Source organism: Danio aesculapii, chromosome 4, assembly GCF_903798145.1.
Source record: "Danio aesculapii chromosome 4, fDanAes4.1, whole genome shotgun sequence".
Lineage (NCBI taxonomy): Eukaryota > Metazoa > Chordata > Actinopteri > Cypriniformes > Danionidae > Danio > Danio aesculapii.
In genome coordinates, this window is record NC_079438.1 from 53,856,567 (window position 1) to 53,876,413 (window position 19,847).

At 34.3% G+C, this 19,847-nt stretch overlaps 2 protein-coding genes across 2 annotated transcripts; one reads left to right on the forward strand and one right to left on the reverse strand.

Moving 5' to 3' along the window:
- Positions 1–8,795: 8,795 nt before the first annotated feature.
- rsph9 (radial spoke head component 9) lies at positions 8,796–16,428 on the forward strand. Its single transcript, XM_056456084.1, has 5 exons — positions 8,796–9,259; positions 11,403–11,571; positions 11,972–12,101; positions 13,855–14,001; positions 16,075–16,428. Exons 1-5 carry the CDS (start codon positions 9,033–9,035, stop codon positions 16,233–16,235), a joined length of 834 nt encoding a protein of 277 aa, XP_056312059.1. The 5' UTR covers positions 8,796–9,032; the 3' UTR covers positions 16,236–16,428.
- A 64-nt stretch (positions 16,429–16,492) lies between these two features.
- Positions 16,493–19,397, reverse strand: mrps18a (mitochondrial ribosomal protein S18A). The gene is made up of 6 exons (XM_056456085.1): positions 19,217–19,397; positions 18,240–18,271; positions 17,917–18,021; positions 17,704–17,827; positions 17,021–17,096; positions 16,493–16,901 (listed from the first exon to the last, which is right to left on the reverse strand). The coding sequence occupies exons 1-6, from the start codon at positions 19,365–19,367 to the stop codon at positions 16,757–16,759; spliced, it is 633 nt and encodes a 210-aa protein (XP_056312060.1). The 5' UTR covers positions 19,368–19,397; the 3' UTR covers positions 16,493–16,756.
- Positions 19,398–19,847: the final 450 nt, after the last annotated feature.

A 19,847-nucleotide genomic window follows, 5' to 3' on the forward strand; every position in this document is an offset into this window, starting at 1 on the left:
TCTGAATTTCTTTTCATATGTTGTGCATCAACAATGATTCTAAACACATAATAGCTAAGCCTTTCTGTCACAGTCGCCACGCCCCCAAACCCTTGCTATTGGTCAAAAGTGATTGACAGAATTAAGTGGACCAGTCTCAGTGTTTCGAGGGTGCTCGAGGGGGATCAGTGTTTACACTTTTGGGGGAGATATACCCATGAATGGCGCACTCATGCTAGTCAACGAACAATAGTTGAGAATTCATTTTAATATCAAAAAACTGAATGTCATAATGAGCCATAAAGTGACACTTTAGATTATAAACTGCTCATAAAACATCATTGTAGTGACTTTTGCTAAATAAAATTCACAAAATTTAATGATATTGCAAGGCAAGCGCTATATTTATATAGCACATTTCATACACCATGGCAATTCAAAGAGCTTAACATAAATGAATCATTCAAATAATCATACAATAAGTATAAGAAATAAAAACAAAAAAGAATTAAAATGATACAAAACCAATTAAGCATGCATTAATACAGGTTTAAAAGGGGCAAAAAGAGATTAATCTTGTAAAGTTGGTATCTACACAATGTGGAACCTGTCATGTAGCTCAGATCACATGTTTGAATACGGGGACACGTTCACACACTCAATGGCTCGTCTCCAGCTGCGTTTAGTCTTTCAAACTACAGGAACTAATTATTGTCGCGCTTGTATATGGTGCCTCGAAATACCCCAAAAGATGATTCATTCTTCCATTAACGCAGACGAAGATGTTTCCTCCTCTCCTCCCTTCTTCTCTCCTCTTTTCAGATGCTCCACGCTCTTTTGGGAAGCCATGATTGATGCCCGTGACCCGGTGACCTGGAGTGCGTTTGACTGATCTCTATGCCAGCCAACCACAAAGCCCGACGCCGTTGATTTCCCCTTCTGATCCCTCCCTTTTGTCTGCGGGGATTATTCCCATGGCAACGCTGGTGGTCTGTAAGGTAACGTTCTCAGAGCTCGGAGTAATAGACCCTCACCAGGCCCTGAGGGTAAACTTATTCCACTTCACCCAGACAGACTAATAGCAAAGTTTCATTTCTTTGCCAGACGTCTCTTAAGGTTTGTGGAGGGGAAGAAAGCGAGACAGAGATAAACGAGGGAAGAAACGGGGAGAATTTCCAGGGCTTTTGCTCTGCTATCTGATCATCAACAGAATCTGTAATTCTACAACACTCTTTTTGTCTTAAAGGGATAGTACACACTAAAATGAAGACCGAGAGCATTACTGCTCACTTATTTTTATCAACAGAGCTTGTTCTAGAAGTAATCTTTCTATATTGATTATAGAAGAACTTTGGTAAAGTCTTAAACCAAACCAATCGGCTTCAAAATCTTTCATTTTACAACATTTTAGGAGTTTTAAAGGACATCTTATTTGATGAGATTGAGTCTGTGTATCATTTTTTAACAGTCCACCTAGAAACAAAGGATATGTATAAATGACTTTCTGTCTGAAATAATTTTTTATGGTGTAAAAAGCTCAATAAAATATACAAATCAGTTTATCAGTAACACTTTACAGCAGGGGTGTCCACACTCAGTCCTGGAGGGCCGGTTATCTTCAAAGTTTAGTTCCAACCTCAATCAGACACACCTGGGCTAGCTAATCAAGCTCTTACCAGGCTTTCTAGAAACATCCATGCAGGTGTGTTGAGGCAAGTTAGAGCTAAAATCTGCAGGACACCGGCCCTCCAGGACCGAGTTTGGACACCCCTGCTTTACAGTAAGATTGTATTAGTTAATGTTAGTTAACTCATTTACTAACATAAACAAACAATGAACAGTACATTTAATACAGTATTTGTTCATGTTAGTGGATGTTGGTTAATGAAAATACAGTTGGTCATTGTTAGGTCATGTTAATTGAAGGTGCTATGTAAACAAGCATGCATTTGGATGTTAATGATGCATTAGTAAATGTTGGACTATAATTAATAAATGCTGTACAAGCGTTGTTCATAATTAGTTCAGGTTCGCAAATACATGAACTAATGAAACCTTATTGAAAAGTGCGACCTGTTTATCATTCACTTGCAGATGTAGTATTATTAATCAGAATCAGTAAGAGCTTTATTGCCAGGTATGTTCACACATACGAGGAATTTGTTTTCGTGACAGAGCTTCTACAGTGCAACAGGATTACAGAGACAGGACAAAAAACAGATAACAAATATATATAAAAAAATAGAAGTAAGTAGTGAATGCAAATATACAAATTGACAAGTGTATGTACATGTTTATTACTATATACAACGTTATATGTGCAGCTGTTATGTGCAAATTGGCATGTAAAGTGTGTTGTTAAATAAGTGTATATGTGTATAAAAGTGTATATCAAGTGTTCATGAGATGGATTGCCTGAGGGAAGAAACTGTTTCTGTGTCGGGCTGTTCTGGTGCGCAGTGCTCTGTAGCGTCGACCAGAAGGTAAAAGTTCAAAGAGGCAGTGTGCTGGGTGTGAGGGGTCCAGAGTGATTTTGGCAGCCCTTTTGCTCGCTCTGGATAAGTACAGTTCTTGGGGAGTAGGAAGGGTTGTACCAGTGATTCGCTCAGCAGTCCGAACTATTCGACGTAGTCTTTGGAGGTCGTATTTAGTAGCTGAACTAAACCAGACAGTTATTGATGTGCAGATGACTGATTCAATGATGGAGGTGTAATATGTAGTTTAATCAAATCGTTTTAATTACACATTATGAATACGTGTACATCAAATGATTCAACATTTCATTTACATATTATGGATTGTGTAAATAAAATATGAAATCATTGTCGTTTTGTGATTTTTCCCAGTACAGGGTTGTGACTAGAAGGGCATCCGCTGCATAAAACATTTGCCGGAATAGTTGGTGGTTCATTCCGCTGTGGAAACCTCTGATACATCAGGGACTAAACCGAAGGGAAAATGAATGAATGTCATTTTGTGATATATTTTACACTTAAAATAATGCAGTACACACTAGAAAAAACCCAACACATAATACTAAAGGAGTCAGTGCACCTATAACGCCTTATGAATGCTGACAATCACTCACGTTGATATCTATCTTTGCAGACTTGCATGAGACAGATCTGTCCAAAGAGATGAAATACAGCCATGTTTGCTTCCTCTCTTCCTCATCCTCCTCTTCCTGCCTGCAGTGTGCCGTGAGTTATAGGCATGGGCGGCTGTGATGTTTTCTCCATTAATCTCCGCTGAATGAGGCTGTGTGTCTTGTGTGCGTGTTCAGCTTGTGCGCCGCTAACTCAACGGCTCTTTGTGGCTCATCACTCTCTGACAGCGCTGAGGAACCATCACTAATCACAGTAATGCAGAGCTTTACACTTCACACCTGTATCAGAGGATGCTTTTCAAGATCCACAAGGGTAAGCCATAGAGCAGACAACGCAACAACTGAATAAACGCATAAGGAATTAATACAGAAGTACTCTTCATTGATCATGCACACATAGACATCACCTATATACTATATAACTGCAGGTTAATTAGGTTTATATATATATATATATATATATATATATATATATATATATATATATATATATATATATATATATATATATATATAGATATATATATATATATATATATATATGTATATATATATGTATATGTATATGTATATATATATATATATATATATATATATATATATATATATATATATATATGTATATATATATATGTATATGTATATGTATATATATATATATATATATATATATATATATATATATATATGTATATATATATATATATATATATATATATATATATATATGTATATGTATATATATATATGTATATGTATATATATATATATATATGTATATATATATATATATATATTATATATTATATATATATATATATATATATATTATATATATATATATATATATATGTATATGTATATATATGTATATGTATATATATATATATATATATATATTATATATATATATATATATATATATATGTATATGTATATATATATATATATATATATATATATATATATATATATATATATGTATATGTATATATATATATATATATATATATATATATATATATATATATATATATATATATGTATATATATATATATATATATGTGTATGTAATATATATATATGTGTATGTATATATATATATATATATATATATATATATATATATATATATATATATATATATAATATATATAACTTTAACTGTTAAAAGCTGTTAGTTACTAGTCAATTAGTTAAAGTTATTAGTAACTATTAACCTTAACTTTTCTGAATTTGATTGTAATGTTCATTTACTTTTTTTGCCTGCTTTTACAATGGTTAATATCAGACCTGTATCCTGGGGGGATTCAGGTGGTCTCTACTCACCAACGAAGACCCAGAATTTGGTCCATACATGAGCTCATTTGTCCTATTTTGACGGCTATGTCATAATAAATTAAGGCAATAATCCATCGAAGAAGAAGGCTTTAAGACCAAGCAGAATCATGTGTTTGCTGTCACTTCAGCATGACTGAGGAAAGTCGAATTTGCTGGCCAGTTTGTTATTTAAATGAAAGCTATTTAAATGTCTAGAGGGTTTTATAATTGTAATAATATAATTGTTTTCGTATTCCTTCATTCTAAATCTTTAGGAAATGTTTTGGTACTTTAAAATTGTGGTTATGATGACCATCTGACAAGCTAATCCAGCAAAAAGTAGTGCTTAAAATGTCAATAAAATGCAGCCTCTTTAAACCTCATCATTAAAAATAAAATGAAGCGAATAACTTCTAAGAGCTCCACTTTTGAAGAATAAAAGAACCACTCTTATTCATCAGGCTGGCAACGGGCCTGAATATGCATTACATTTATTAATAATTATCTTGTAAACTTTCATGACAGGTAACCACTTTCAACTCAAAGCAATCTGTCTGTCATGCTGCATAAATACTTGATTTACTTTTACCTACCTAAATTTAAATAGTTTCGATTTTGTTCGTTGTCAACCTGAGAATACGAGGTAAAATGTTTTAATTATAATTCAAATAAAGCAATATCACATGAAATAATAAAAACAATTCTCACATATAAAATAATGCAAAAATGTGATCACAGGCATTCATTTAAACCAGATTGCTGCAGTATAGAGCAGATTAACCAAAAACAGAATTAATGCATATAACAAATTAAAAATGAGCTCATTAAAGTTGATTTATGTCTATTTTGCATGCTATTACAGTGTTTAAAATGCATTGCATTTGTTAATAATTACCTTTTAAACTTCAATGTCAGTTACCATTTTCAGAATAAATAAATCTGTCATGCTGCATAAGCACTTTTATTTACTTTTACCTGCTTGTATTTAAATACTTTAGTTGATTGTCACCATGACAATACGCGGTAAAATATTTTTAAAATTGTAATTACAATTAGGCAAAAATGCAATCACAGGCATTCATTTAAACCAGATTGCTGCAGTATAGAGCAGTCAAACCAAGAACAGAATCAATGCATCAGAAACTAAAGATGAGCTCATTAATAATTGTCTTGTATGCTTTCATGATGGTTTACCATTTTTTGTCATGGAAGTTTAGAAGAAAACTATGAATAAATGTAATGCATATTTAACACTGTAAAGCAGCATCAATATCAATGAGCTCATTTTTAAATTCTTATGCTTTTTTCTGGCTTTGGTTGGTGCTTTGTTTGTTTTTTAGCTCTTTAATTTTTTTACACTCTATACTGTAAGTACTTGTATTTAAATAGGATAGCTTTTGTTCATCGTCAACATGAGAATTTGAGGTAAACTGTTTTTAATTGTAATTAAAGTAATGCAAAAATGCTATCACAGGCATTTTATTAAACCAGATTTACAAATCTAAACGTATTGCATTGTGACTGTTTTTTTTAAACAATTTCTATGTAAATCATGTAAATGAATTATTATTATTATTATTATTATTATTATTAATTTATGATAAAGATATCAAATTATATCATAATGCATAAATACTTCAATTTATTTATTTGTTTGTTTATGTATTTTATTCATTTACTTGCATATTATTTTACATTTTTAAGTTATTAATGATTTATACATAAAAATGTAGATTTTTTTTAACCCTCAAACAAATAGATCGTAGGAAAGCTTATTTATTCAGCTTTCATATGATGTATAAATATTTTTATTTTAAATTACCCTCTATTAAAATCTATTTTAATAAATAAATACTTGCATTTAATAGATAAATAAATGTATTTATTCATTTTAATAAATAATTTTTTTTACAAAACAAATATTTTTAAGCATTTTAAACATTGAATAATCTTTCATACCTTCTCTAAATAGTCAGTGTGCACCTCTAGTGTCTCTAAGTTGCGTGTATTATAAATTATTATTAAGTTCAGTATAAAGACACATTTTATAATGGTGCATAATAAATACTTCACATGAATTTATTTCTTTATTTTATGAATTTACATGAATATTATTTTATTTTTTTAAATAAAACGATTCTTTAATTAAACGTACAATAATGCCACAATGCAAAGCAAACACATATAAATAAATGTAGTATAATAAATGCCTTTATGGTACATGAATACATTTCAGATTAAATATTTGATGCTTTTAATATTCTTAATCTTATTTAATATCAATGCACAAGCAAATAAACTAATTAAATAACGTTTCCCTTTTTTCTCTCTTAATATTCTTCCAGATAACTCCTGAAAGCCGAGATGGCACTTCCCTCTGGACTTGTTTTTGTCATTATGTTAAAGCGTCTGCCGTGCACAGCCTCTGTCCTGACACACATAAACATGCTAATGTGTTCTCAACAGGCAGCTGACTTCTCCTGTCACCCGTGGCCGATGTTAACAGCACTAGTTCACACTTATAATGTGTGAAGCGCCTGTATCACGCAGAGGGCATCAGGTCAGACTGAACACACATCCTGCCAGCTGTGCCACACGCTTCCTGTTTGTCCATCTCGCTGTCATCTGTGCAGAACGCTGACAAAAAGAGTTACCATATTGCACATATCCAACCCCAATTCTGAAAAAAATGAGGACATTATATATGGTTTATAAATTCTCTTTAATCTATCAAAGTTCCTTTGAGGCCTTAAATATTTGAGTAACTGTTTTTGTGTAGTGTATTCTATACATTCAAAACATTATTTAGTCATTATTTTATGAGCTGAAACAACACAATCCTTGAGACTTTTTTTGGGACAGCATTAAGAGTTTTGTAGAACCCTGAATGTATTCAAATGTACATTCGGTCTGTCTGTCGTTCTATCCGTCTATCTATCTATCATTCTATTAATTGTACTATCTATCTCTGTCTATCTGTTTTTTCTATTGTTCTGTCTGTCTATCTGTCTGTCTGTTTGTCTGTCTGTCTATTGTTTCATCTATCTATCATTTTATTTATTTATCATTCTATTGATCGTTCTATCTATCTGTCTGTCTATATATCTGTTTATCTATCATAGATAGATAGAATGATAGGTAAATGGATAGAATGATTGGTAGATGAATAGATGGATGGATGGATGGATGGAATGATAGATGGAATGATAGATAGATGGATAGAACAATTGATGGATGGATGAATGGATGGACAGATAGATGGATAGGCGTATAGAACGATAGGTGGATGGATGGATGGATGGATGGATGGATAGAACAATTGATGGATGGACAGACAGATGGATAGACGGATAGAACGATAGGTGGATAGATAGATAGATAGATAGATAGATAGATAGATAGATAGATAGATGGATGGATGGATGGATAGATAGATAGATAGATAGATAGATGGAATGATAGATAGATGGATAGAAAAATACATGGATGGACAGCCAAATAGACAGACCGACAGACAGACAGATAGACAGACAGATAAATAGGTGGATAGATAGATAGATCGATAGGTGGATGGATAGATAGGTGGATGGATAGATAGGTGGATAGATAGATAGGTGGATGAATAGATAGCTGGATGTATGGATAGTACAATTGATGAATGGATGGACAGACAGACAGATGGATAGACGGATAGAATGATAGGTAAATAGATAGATGGAATGATAGATAGATGGTTAGAACAATACATGGATGGATAGATAGATAGATAGATAGATAGATAGATAGATAGATAGATAGATAGATAGATAGATAGATAGATAGATAGATAGATGGAATGATAGATAGATGGATAGAACAATACATGGATGGACGGACAAACAGACAGACAGATAGATAGATAGGTGGGTAGATAGATAGATAGGTATAGATGGATGGATGGATGGATGGATGGATGGATGGATGGATGGATAGGTGGATGGATAGATAGGTGGATGGATAGATAGGTGGATAGATAGATAGGTGGATAGATAGATAGCTGGATGTATGGATAGTACAATTGATGAATGGATGGACAGACAGACAGATGGATAGACGGATAGAATGATAGATGGATAGATGGAAGGATAGATAGATGGTTAGAACAATACATGGATAGATAGATAGATAGATAGATAGATAGATAGATAGATAGATAGATAGATAGATAGATAGATAGATAGATAGATAGATAGATAGATAGATAGATAGACGGACAGATAGAGAGATTGCTATTGTTTTTATTATTTATTTATTGAAATGCATTCAAACTAAATTTTGGAAGCATTTTAATCATTGAATAAACTTTCATTCCTCCTCTAAATATTCAGTTTGTTCCATACACTGTAAATAAACAGCTTTTCTCCACTGATCTAGTATGACTAGTATAAATTTTCAGTGGTTTGCAACTGTATTGTATCTGAGTCACTATAGCAACAGGCTGCCAGGGCTTTTGTTTACATAGCAACCACAGAGTCACCGGAGAGAGAGGCTAATTAGCTTGCTAGCTTCAAGTGAACTTAATTCAGATCATTCAAGTATTAATCACAAATTTCTTGTGAATGTAGATTGATCAGTGAATAGATCGAGATGGACTCTGATTCTCTGCATTACTCTCTGGATTTAGCTGCTGCTAATGGTTTGACTCTGAGCAGTGAACAGAGGGCCGCTCTTCAATCCTCTCTGCTTATAGTCAAGAGAAATTACAAGTTCAGCCGGGTTTTGTTTTGGGGAAAGATTTTGGGGATAAAATGTGACTATTTTATTGCACAAGGAGTTGAAGATGATGAACTGAAGAACAGAAAGTCCCTGTATAGGTAAGAAATGTTGCTTGTGCTTATGAGTATGTATATTTAGTGTATGTTAGCTCATATTTAAGTTTTTATTAATAGTTAAGAATAAGTTTTACTTTTTCCAAGTTATTTTTAAAGGTTTAACAATTTTTGTTGTGTTTTTGTCACTTTTTTTAAATGATCCATAATGCATTATATATATATATATATATATATATATATATATATATATATATATATATATATATATATATATATATATATATATATATATATATATTTATTTATTTATTTATTTAATTTTATTTTATTTTTGCTCATAAAAAATAAACCTATAACTTACATTTATTTGACCAAATGCTGTGTTTGAATATTTTATGGCAAACAGTTAAAATACAATACCAATATCTGTTTAACCAACAATATATCTACTTATTGGTTTTATATAGGGCTGCACAATATATCGTTTCAGCATCGATATCACAATGTGCGCATCCACAATAACGTTAGTCACAGTCTGAATTATAGTTGACCAGGAGCTACAGAACTGTATTTAATCACTGTATTTATATGGAATTTATATGATTTTTGCAAAAAAAAATCCTTGTTTTTAGTCCAAATATCTACATTTCAAAGTGAAGATTCTTTCACTTACACCACTGGCAGATAATTTCCTTAAAACTGGCAAAAAAAAAAAAACTCTTATTTTTAACTTATTTCTTCTGACAGTAAAAAATAAACAAACATTTTTACAACATTTTATTCAGGCTAGAAACAAGACAAAACAAAGTAAGAAAAGCATTTTGAGTATTTAATTTCTGTACCCAAATACTGTTCGACTCCCCATAAAACCATCAAATAGAATTATTCAAACCATCTTGTGAAACTGTATTCGTATCACAATATTTATCACAGAAAAATAAAATATTGCCATATCAGATTTTTCCAATATCGTGCAGCCCCAGTTTTATCTGTAATTTCAGTTGCCGATGTAATATTAATAATATTACATGTGTAATTAAAGTATTTTATGTAAAATAATAGGTCTACATATTTTCATAACATGCATTATGCCAGTGTTGTGTAAGCAGCCACAGTCAATGGCCATATCTGTTTAGTCTTTCTAGTGAATAATAAATTATGTTCTTTCTGAAATGAGCTAATTCTAATTCATAATTTCTAATCTTTATATATTGACCATTCAATAAAAGTTGCAGGTAACATTTTACAACAGGGGTCACCAATCTCCATGGAGGGCTGGTGTCACTGCAGGGTTTAGTTCCAATTACCTAAACACACCTGCCTGGGTGTTTCAAGTATACCTAGTATGACCGTGTTTAGCTTGTTAAAGTGTGTTTGATCAGGGTTGGAGCTAAAATCTGCAGAACACCGGCCTTCCAGGAACAAGTTTGGTGATCCCTGCATTAGAATAATGGTCCATTAGTAAATGTATTTACTAACATTAAATAAGCATGAATAATCTTATAAAGAATTTATTAATCATAGTTTGACGTTAACAAGTGATGTTTTGTAAACAAATTTCAGGAGGAGCACGCGCAGAAGTTTCAGCATTAAATACATCATTGACAATTATTCTATTATCCAATCAGTTCGTGACCAGACCCCTATATATACACCAAAGCTGTCTTACCTGCAGCATCTCACGACTTTAGCATCCCTCCACCACCCCGACACCTCACCTCTTAAGCATTACAATCCCAGGGGGAGCGTTCTGGGGCCAGGCTAGATACTTCGCTCGAATCCCAACCCCTCTCTATTCCCTGATAAGGGGAATAACACGAGTTGGGGTGTCTTCCCCGAGCTCAGAGCCCTCTCCCTGGACAGCACGCCAAATACTCCTTATTATTAAATGTTTGTAAGTGTGAACTTGTGAAATGCATTATTAATATTTAAAGTTGTGCTTGTTTAACATTAATGCACTACGAGTTGATATGAACTAACTCTATTTAACTTAAGTAACATTAATGTTAACAAACATGCATAAATACAGTAATAAATGTATTACTAATAGTATGTTCATGTTAGTAAATACATTAACTAATGGAGCGTTATTTTCAGATGTTACCAAGTTGCAAATACTGGCCATTAAAGTATATTTAATGCCTATAAATGTATGTTTCCAACATTAATTTTATTCTGATTCCAGTTTAAACTGCATAGATTGGCACCTGCTCCCCCCAGCCACCGAGCCGATGATTGCAGATGTGGCGTTAGCAGCAGCGGGACGATTCACAGGCGACCCGTCCCATGAGTACGAGCACACAGAGACCCGCACAGAGGGCGAGGGGGACGAGGCTACACATGATGAGGTCACGGTGAGAGCCTTACACCACACAGATGGGCCCATAATGAGCATGCGGCACTCTGGAAATGGGAAAATAGATTGAAAAAAACGAACAAAAGCCCATCTGGCTTGGTTTATTTGCTATTTCTGCACTTCATGGAGTGTTTGTGTCTCTGATAAATGCAGCTTTTCCCAAACTTTTAATTTTTTAGCAATCAGAGAGTAAACGTTTTGTGGAAAAGTGGAAGCTTCAGCTAATAAAACACAAACAGTGAATGATGAATGTTGTGTTTATGTGGATGTGGGAATATTTGGATGTAAAACAACTGTTATTATTTACTTGGTTTTCTGTTTATTCGTGGTTTAAACTGTGTTGATGGCAGACGGCTTGTTGGATGTTTATGCATCTTTTTTTGCCTCTCTTTCTGCAGGTGAAAGTGATTGAAGCGAGTAGACTGGCTGCAATCGTGTCCAACATCGATAAAGATGTGTCTGTTGTGCCACGTGGTGCATTCATCAAGAGTCCCAATGGCAAAGTGCAGACAAACCGAAGCTTTGGAGGTATACTTAGAGCTGAACTCAGAAGTGTTTGTATATGTTTTCAACCGGAAATCAGACACAGCTGTGTGAGTCTAAAACTAAAGTTTGGACTCGTTGTATGTTCCATTTTCTGGTAAAATGTCAGCTCCTATTTCAGTCTTTAGTTTATAGAACATTTACATTCGAGCATTTAGGAAATGCTTTTACCCAAAGCGACTTTGTTTAACTCTTTTGTTGTTTTGAGTTGTGTATACATCGTTCGTCCTGACCTGCCTTCACTAAACCTCTAAAAGTTTTATCCTCAAAACTATTTTGGACAAAGAAACAACCTCATCTTTGTCACAAACTCTGTAAATGTCTAGGTTTTCCCTCATCCGTGTGCAGTATTTCATCAATGCCTAATTAGTTAGTGTCCTTCATTTTCGACTGAAGTAACGGGTATATTTTCTAATGCAGTGTACTAAGTTTTCAGAAAGACAGAATTCATGAAAGTTAAAGCAGCAGTTTCTTATTGTGTGTGTTTGTGTGTGTGTGTGTGTGCATGCGCATGTATGTGCTGGTAGTTTTTGTGGTCTAAAAAGGTTTTATTGCTAGAGGATCAACTTTAACCTAAAGGACAAACGTTGTACCCTAAATCTATACAGCTTTCATGAAAATATGAAGATAGAAAATGGTTATTTTTTTGGATTTTGGGATAATTTTAGAAAATTTTAAGATGAAAAAACATAGTTTTATTTATTTTTTTGCTGTTAAAATGGTGCACAGGACATTTTTGACCCATAAGTAGGGCCATATAGAATCTGCTGACATTTTTTGCTATTTTTGCGCAGAATTTAGTTAAAAATCTGCGAATTTATGCTAAATTATTTTGGGAGTATCGTAACTAAAACTTGATATATGAATTAAAAATAATACCTTTTTAACTTTTATTTAATATTTACTTTTTATATCTATCTAAATCCAATTAGACCCACTTTATTTGGTAAACAATTTGGTCTCTCATATAATACATCTACTAAAAGAAAGAAAATATACACTGTATTGTAAATAAATATTTTTATATTAGTCAATAATATTACTGAAATTAGTTTAAAAACTGAATAATATATACATTTATACACATTTACACAAGTAAATAAACAGAATCAATGATGGGCTTAAAATCTGTGGAAATCTGCGGAATTCCGTGTGGGCCTACCCATAAGTCAACAGGAGGGTTATTCGTGCTATTAAGATGCAATTTTGTTAATCTGATCAAAAGCGGATGGTAAAATCCTTATGATACAATCTGATATTGATTCTCTTAACCAGCTTTGTGATATTTGCAAATACCTTCAAAACAACTCCACTATATGATCACTATGACATTAGTTTCAGTGGTGTATATTGATCAAAATATATAACAATTACATTTAATTGAAATCTGAAAATTGCACATCCTATATTGGAATCAGGACATCCACAATCATAATAAATAGCAGAAAACAATAATGAATTTTGTGTACAAATCACCATTGGGAAACACAAATATAAGGTTCTCTAGTAGTTTAGACAAAGTAAGATCTTAAATAACTGTGTTAAAATGATGAAGAAGTAAATAGTAATGGTCTCAATGGAATAAAAATTAATTAAATGCATGTTAACACTAGGAGGAAAAGTGTATGAATCACTTAAAATGCATAATATTGACGCTATACATCAGTTCATTTGTTTTTGCTTCTGTTTATCTTAATGGTCCGTTGGCATCAATTGTATTTTACACAAATGATTACAGGCCTTCATCCCACTGAGGCTGCAAAACTGCGCAACTACCTGCACTTCCGTGAGCCGGTTAACCTGAAGAACAAATCCATCTTGGAAATGTCTGAACTTAATCCTGCTCTTGACTTCCTAGATCCTTTGAGCGAAGACATTCTCAAAGGTAATTAAAAGAAACGATCTTTCATTACCTTTTCATCTGATGATTTATTCTTGATGCGGTTTTATTTCCAGGCACAATATTGTTTCTGTGGGAGTCTCCGGCTCTAGAGCCTTGTAATGAAACGTCTGCACTGAAGCCTCTTTTGCTTCAGATTTTACAATATAATTCAAAGGTGAACAACACCTGTTAACGCCACCGTACTTCCCAAAAAAGATGCTGACATGCAAATTGCATTTAGGAAGTCTTAATAGTGATGGGAAACATGAGGAGGGTGTAAAAATCCTTCTGCAAGTCATCCCATGATCCCTGTTGCTGGATTTCCCTGGGTTAATGACAGATATGATTTGGCAGCTGCCTAAGGCCGAGCGAAAGCCAAAGAGACATCTGGGGTGTTGTTCTGCAAACTATGAACCCATTGTTCTCTTTTCTTTCTGGGAAGAAGCGTTTGAGGGATTGCCATTTTCTAAATCAAAGATAAATCTCCCCCTCGTATATCTTGGTGTGTCTTCCTGCCATGTTTGTCATTTGGGAGTGAACTAACAAAACAGTCAGAAAACTATTCATCTGTTGTTGTTCTCTGCAAATTCAAGTCAGACATAATCTTGCTGAAAGGTATTTGTCCAGCGAGCTTCATCAAGTTTTGCCCATGGCTTGCCTACAGGCCACAGTCTACCACTGATTGTTTTACATCGAGTTCCTCGAGGAATATCTGGTTCTGCTGATCCTGAATCTTAACCAGATGGAATCTGGTTTGTTTAACATACCTGCCAAATCACTGGAGCATCACGTTAAGCCTAAAAAAACTTGACTTTGGCCATTTAGGCAATCACTGCACAATTAATAATGACCTCCCGCTAAAAGCAACCTCAAGTAAGTTGATGTAGAAGTGTGTGATCACCCATTAGAACCTACATCAAATCATAGGATAAAGGAGCATTCTCTCACTGGGAATATTGTTATCTGACTCTGATTTAAAAGGCAAATGCCGCTTTGTTGTTTCTCAGCAGAGTCACCCAACTGGAGACATGCCCAGACTTAAAGTGTGTTAGAAACATCTCAGCTGTTTCATTAAAGGAGGTGATCTGTCCTTTATTTCCCTCTCTAAGGGATGGCCTCTTACCTCAGGCAATACCCAGCTAGACTAAGTTGATTTGTCTGGTCTCTAGAAAGCGAGAAAGTAGAGCAGGTCTCAGACAGAGGGCATTTACCCACCCTGCGTAACAGTTTCCTCTTTTTCCCGCTTGACCAATCAGGTGGAAAAAACCCAATCCCTTCTCAAGAAGTGCCAGAGGTGAACAGGTTCATCTGGACGCTTCAAATAGCGGGGTACTTGGAAAGGGTGGTGGTATTTGCCGTTACCCCCCCTTCTGCTTCACTCAGGTTTCCTTGAGTGTGGCCTGGACAAGGGGAAATGTAGGGAGATTTCCAAAAAACGTGGAAAGGCGTAAAATATTGTATAACCGCATGTCTTTTGAGCCAATGATGAATAGAAGGAAACCTGTTGATAGAAGAACCTTGTCTGATCGGTCAGACTAATCCAATATCGCATCTCTCGGATGAGAAAATTGAATTAATATACTTCAGTTAAATGTGGTGGTCATGCATTGTGATGAGCACTTCTTCATAGAACTGCTGCTTGTTAAATATTTGAACTCATAATAAATCAAAGCGCCACAATTTACATTTTTGTAGACTTTCTAGTGTTTTAGGTTAAATGCTTTCAGTAGTTAATGTTCAGTGCTACAATTCGCTGGCATGGCGCATTGCGGTACTGAGTGAAAGCCAGTGTCGGCAGCTGGATGCAGGGGCCACCCAGATAGAAAAATGCCTCTTCTTTATACACCACTGTGATAATAGTTATCAAAACCTGAGCCAACTCTGTCACACGACTCTCCAGATTTTACTCTGCGTCTGTCACACTATCACAGTCTGGAGTTTGTCAAAGGTTTAATGGTTGAAATTTCAGGTTCAGTTTATTTAAAGTGCTTTTTGCTCTCGCTTTGATCTTGGCCAGGAGGATAATTCTAGTCTTCTTTTCTAGTCATTTTAGCGTATCGTGTGTTCTTCCTACAGGATCATGGAGCCTGCAGCTTGATCGGGGCGGCACTGTGTGTGTATTACGAAGTTTGTTATGGCTGGGTCTCACCTTCTTCCATGTTCCCCAGACTCCTCAACATGGGTACATATACATGGGAGATGGACTCATGAATCTTGATCTGCCCTTCATGTTATAGCAGCCAAAAGGACTTCAGCAACACAATCTCCATACAGTGTTGGCGCCATATTTAGAAGAAACCAAAAGCATCAACCTTCCCAAATGTTAATGCGACCTGACCTGCTTTCATTGTAATTGACTTTAATGTTATTTTATTTTAGGAAAACATAAACATGCCACAATGTCTGAAAAGTTGAAGTTGTGTTGGTGTTTCAAAACCTGATGTACCCTGCTGTCTCCTGGCACTAACACGTTTACATTCAGAAGCAGCTGCTATTGAGGTAAACAAACATTTTATTTGCACATCTGCCTTTTCAATATTATCACACAGTGGAAATGCATCCCAAATAAGATGGTGAACACATACGTCTAGAGGGCCTCACGGTGATCTCTTCGTTTATTCTCTTGATCTTTCACACTGGGTTATCTTTGAACAATCTTTTTTGTGATGGAACAATATGAAAGGGTGGAAATCCTCTGCCATGGATCCTCTGTAACATTAATGAACCACTGTTTTGACTGAGTAAACAGCTCTGTCCATCAGTGCTTTATGTACCAGGGTTTGGGGTGGTATCTGACATTGTTTTTCAGGGCAGGGTGTCCAACAACCATTCTATTCTTACACCACTTCAGCCCTGTCCAGTAGATAGGCTTCACAGAACTCACAGAGTACCGCGTCAGGTACCTGCAACAGTCCGTCAGAGAGATTTAAAGCATGTGAAAATTCGGGTCATCAAACGCATGATGGTAATATTTGCTTTCTGGGATTAAATAGCACGATTTAACACGTAGAGGTGTTCTTACCGGTTGAGAGGGGGATGTGGTTTAGGTTTGGGAACATGGCCTTCAGGTAAGCGGGGCCTGTGATCTGGTAGGAGACCTGAAGATTGATAAGAAAGAATTGAGTAACTTTAATATTTAAGCTTTCCTCTTGCTCAAAAATAAAAAGATGGCGATCGCTACACAAAGGTTGTGCTACTGTTTTAATTGTATGGCAATTCTGCAAAACTGCATATGTCAGTGTGTAAATGGATGCATAACACTTATGATTAATATCTAGTTTTAATATTATATGTACTTTGATGGTTTAAAATTTTGGAATTGGCTTCGGTCATAAGGGCTTGGTTTGTTATTCTTAGGGTGCATTTAAATGCAGTAAAAGAAATCATTAACATTTATGAATGAAAACAGACGACATTGTGGAATTGATAAATGAACAGAAATAAAAACTAAATCAATGAACAGCCAAAATTTACATTTTATTCAAAATGTTGTTGTGTAGACATAACTTCAGTCGGAGCCAGTGTCCCATTAAAATTTATAAGATTAACTAAATTTTGAACCTTTAAGTCATTATGTGAATAAGCAGCATTCATTAGAATTATACAAAAAAAGAAAGAAAAAAAGACCAAACTGGCTGTGCACATTCATAAACGAAATAAGATTCACTACAGGATGCTGTAGAAATGATAATGTAGAAAGCTTACCTGCACGATGGGCCATCTGTACACAAATTGCTATCTTGTTATGTTCCTGAGCGCAGAGGCCTGTAATGTGCCGAGGGAGTAACCCTCCATCTGAGCGAATGAACTGACTGAGTAACAGCACATCCTGCATCACATTTAGAGTGAGAGAGAGAAGTTTATTTGAGATACGAAACATTGTTAAAACTAAAAATTGTCAGAAGTGTGAACACTTACAGTGTAGTTGTACTTGTTCTGTAGGTTCCATCTGTAGATGGGACAGGAGGCCGTGGGATTAGGGGGCTGTGGTTGTTCAGTTTTAGTCTCTATGATACCCTCAATCTGATAAAATTGTCAAAATAAGCATTAATACGTAGCGTAAAAAGCTGAGGTGGAACTAATAATTGCAAGTGCAATTCCAAGGGTGATACAATACTAGTGTGACAATGTTTTATTCTGGTGGCTCCAGAACTGTACTTGCAATTAGAATATTGATTAATTTATTATGTGATCACACATGGTTCTAAAATGTCTGTGTGAAACAGGAATGTGCTACTTACAATGGTTGTTTTGCCTTCCTTCTTCTCTGCCACTGTAAATATTCACAAGAATTAATGACAAACCCCAGTTTCAGAAATACAAATACAACTAATCTTTAGAAATCTATATTGCGTTCTTGGTATATAACAATGATCTGTTTTTTACACACACACACACACACACACACACACACACACACACACACACACACACACACACACACACACACACACACACACACACACATACATACATACCAGTTGTCAGAAATATTAGCCCCCTGTTTATTTTTTCCCAAATTTCTGTTTAATGGATTTCTAAACATAATAGTTTTAATAACTCATTTCTATTAACTGGTTTATTTTATCTTTGTCATGATGACAGTAAATAATAATTTTTCATTCTAGCCGAAATAAAACAAATAAGACTTTCTCCAGAAGAAAAAAGATTATCAGACATACTGTGAAAATTTCCTTGATTTGTTAAACATAATTTGGGAAATAGTTTAAAAATGTAAAAAAAAGGGGTGCTAATAATTCTGACTTACACTGTATGTATGTATGTTTGTGTGTATATATATAAATGTAAGGTTACTGTATAATATATACAGTATATATAAAACATATAATATATACAATATTATGTAGAATACTGTGTGTATATATATATATATATATATATATATATATATATATATATATATATATATATAGATATATATATATATATATATATATATATATATATATATATATATATATATAGATAGATAGATAGATAGATAGATAGATAGATAGATAGATAGATATCCACTTGACGTTACAACATGTCTTCTGATATGTTTAGTGAAATTACAACTTAATAGAATTAAATGCATTAAGTATCTAATAATAAAATACATAATATTGTATCTTATTACCAGCGGAGACATGAAGACGACATAACGTTAACGTTAGTGCAGACTTCCGAAATTAAACACCAGTAACGCTAAACTCACCATGTCTAAGACCGCGACACGGCGTAATCCCCAAAAACGGATGCTGTGAAAACTCCGGTATTCTCTGAAATAAAGCCGTGCTTTTATTGAGAGTGTTTTGAGCGGACCTCACCGCTGTCCTTGCAGACTGCAAAACACAGCGCGCCGCCATGCTTTCTTTGACATTCACTTCCTGGTTACGTACCTCCGCCTCCTTGTGGAAGTTACGCGCTCGTGCCCGTTTTGAAATTCCAGGCGGTCCCTGAAGCTAGAGTAAACTGAAATAAATGTGTTTTATGAATCAAATGACGACAAATATTGTGCAAATTTCACCTTTTTGTCAAGTCACAAGGCACATTTCCATTATGTAAACAATACTTTTCGTCAAATTAGTTTACGAATAACGACCGAGCTCTGAGGTAACTTAATGAGGTAAAAAGCACCAGAAACTGTAAGGAATTGCTAAATTATATCATATATGATTTTAATTTACACGTAATATTTGTTGCAGTGGGTCCTAATGGGATTGACAAGCTGCAAGAGTCTGGAAAAATCGTGTAGACGAGATTTCATTGACAGGTGAGTCAGAAAAGGTAAGTTTGTAATAGGCTGTAGGGGGATGGGGGAGTGGGAGATACGTCCCCCTCCCTTT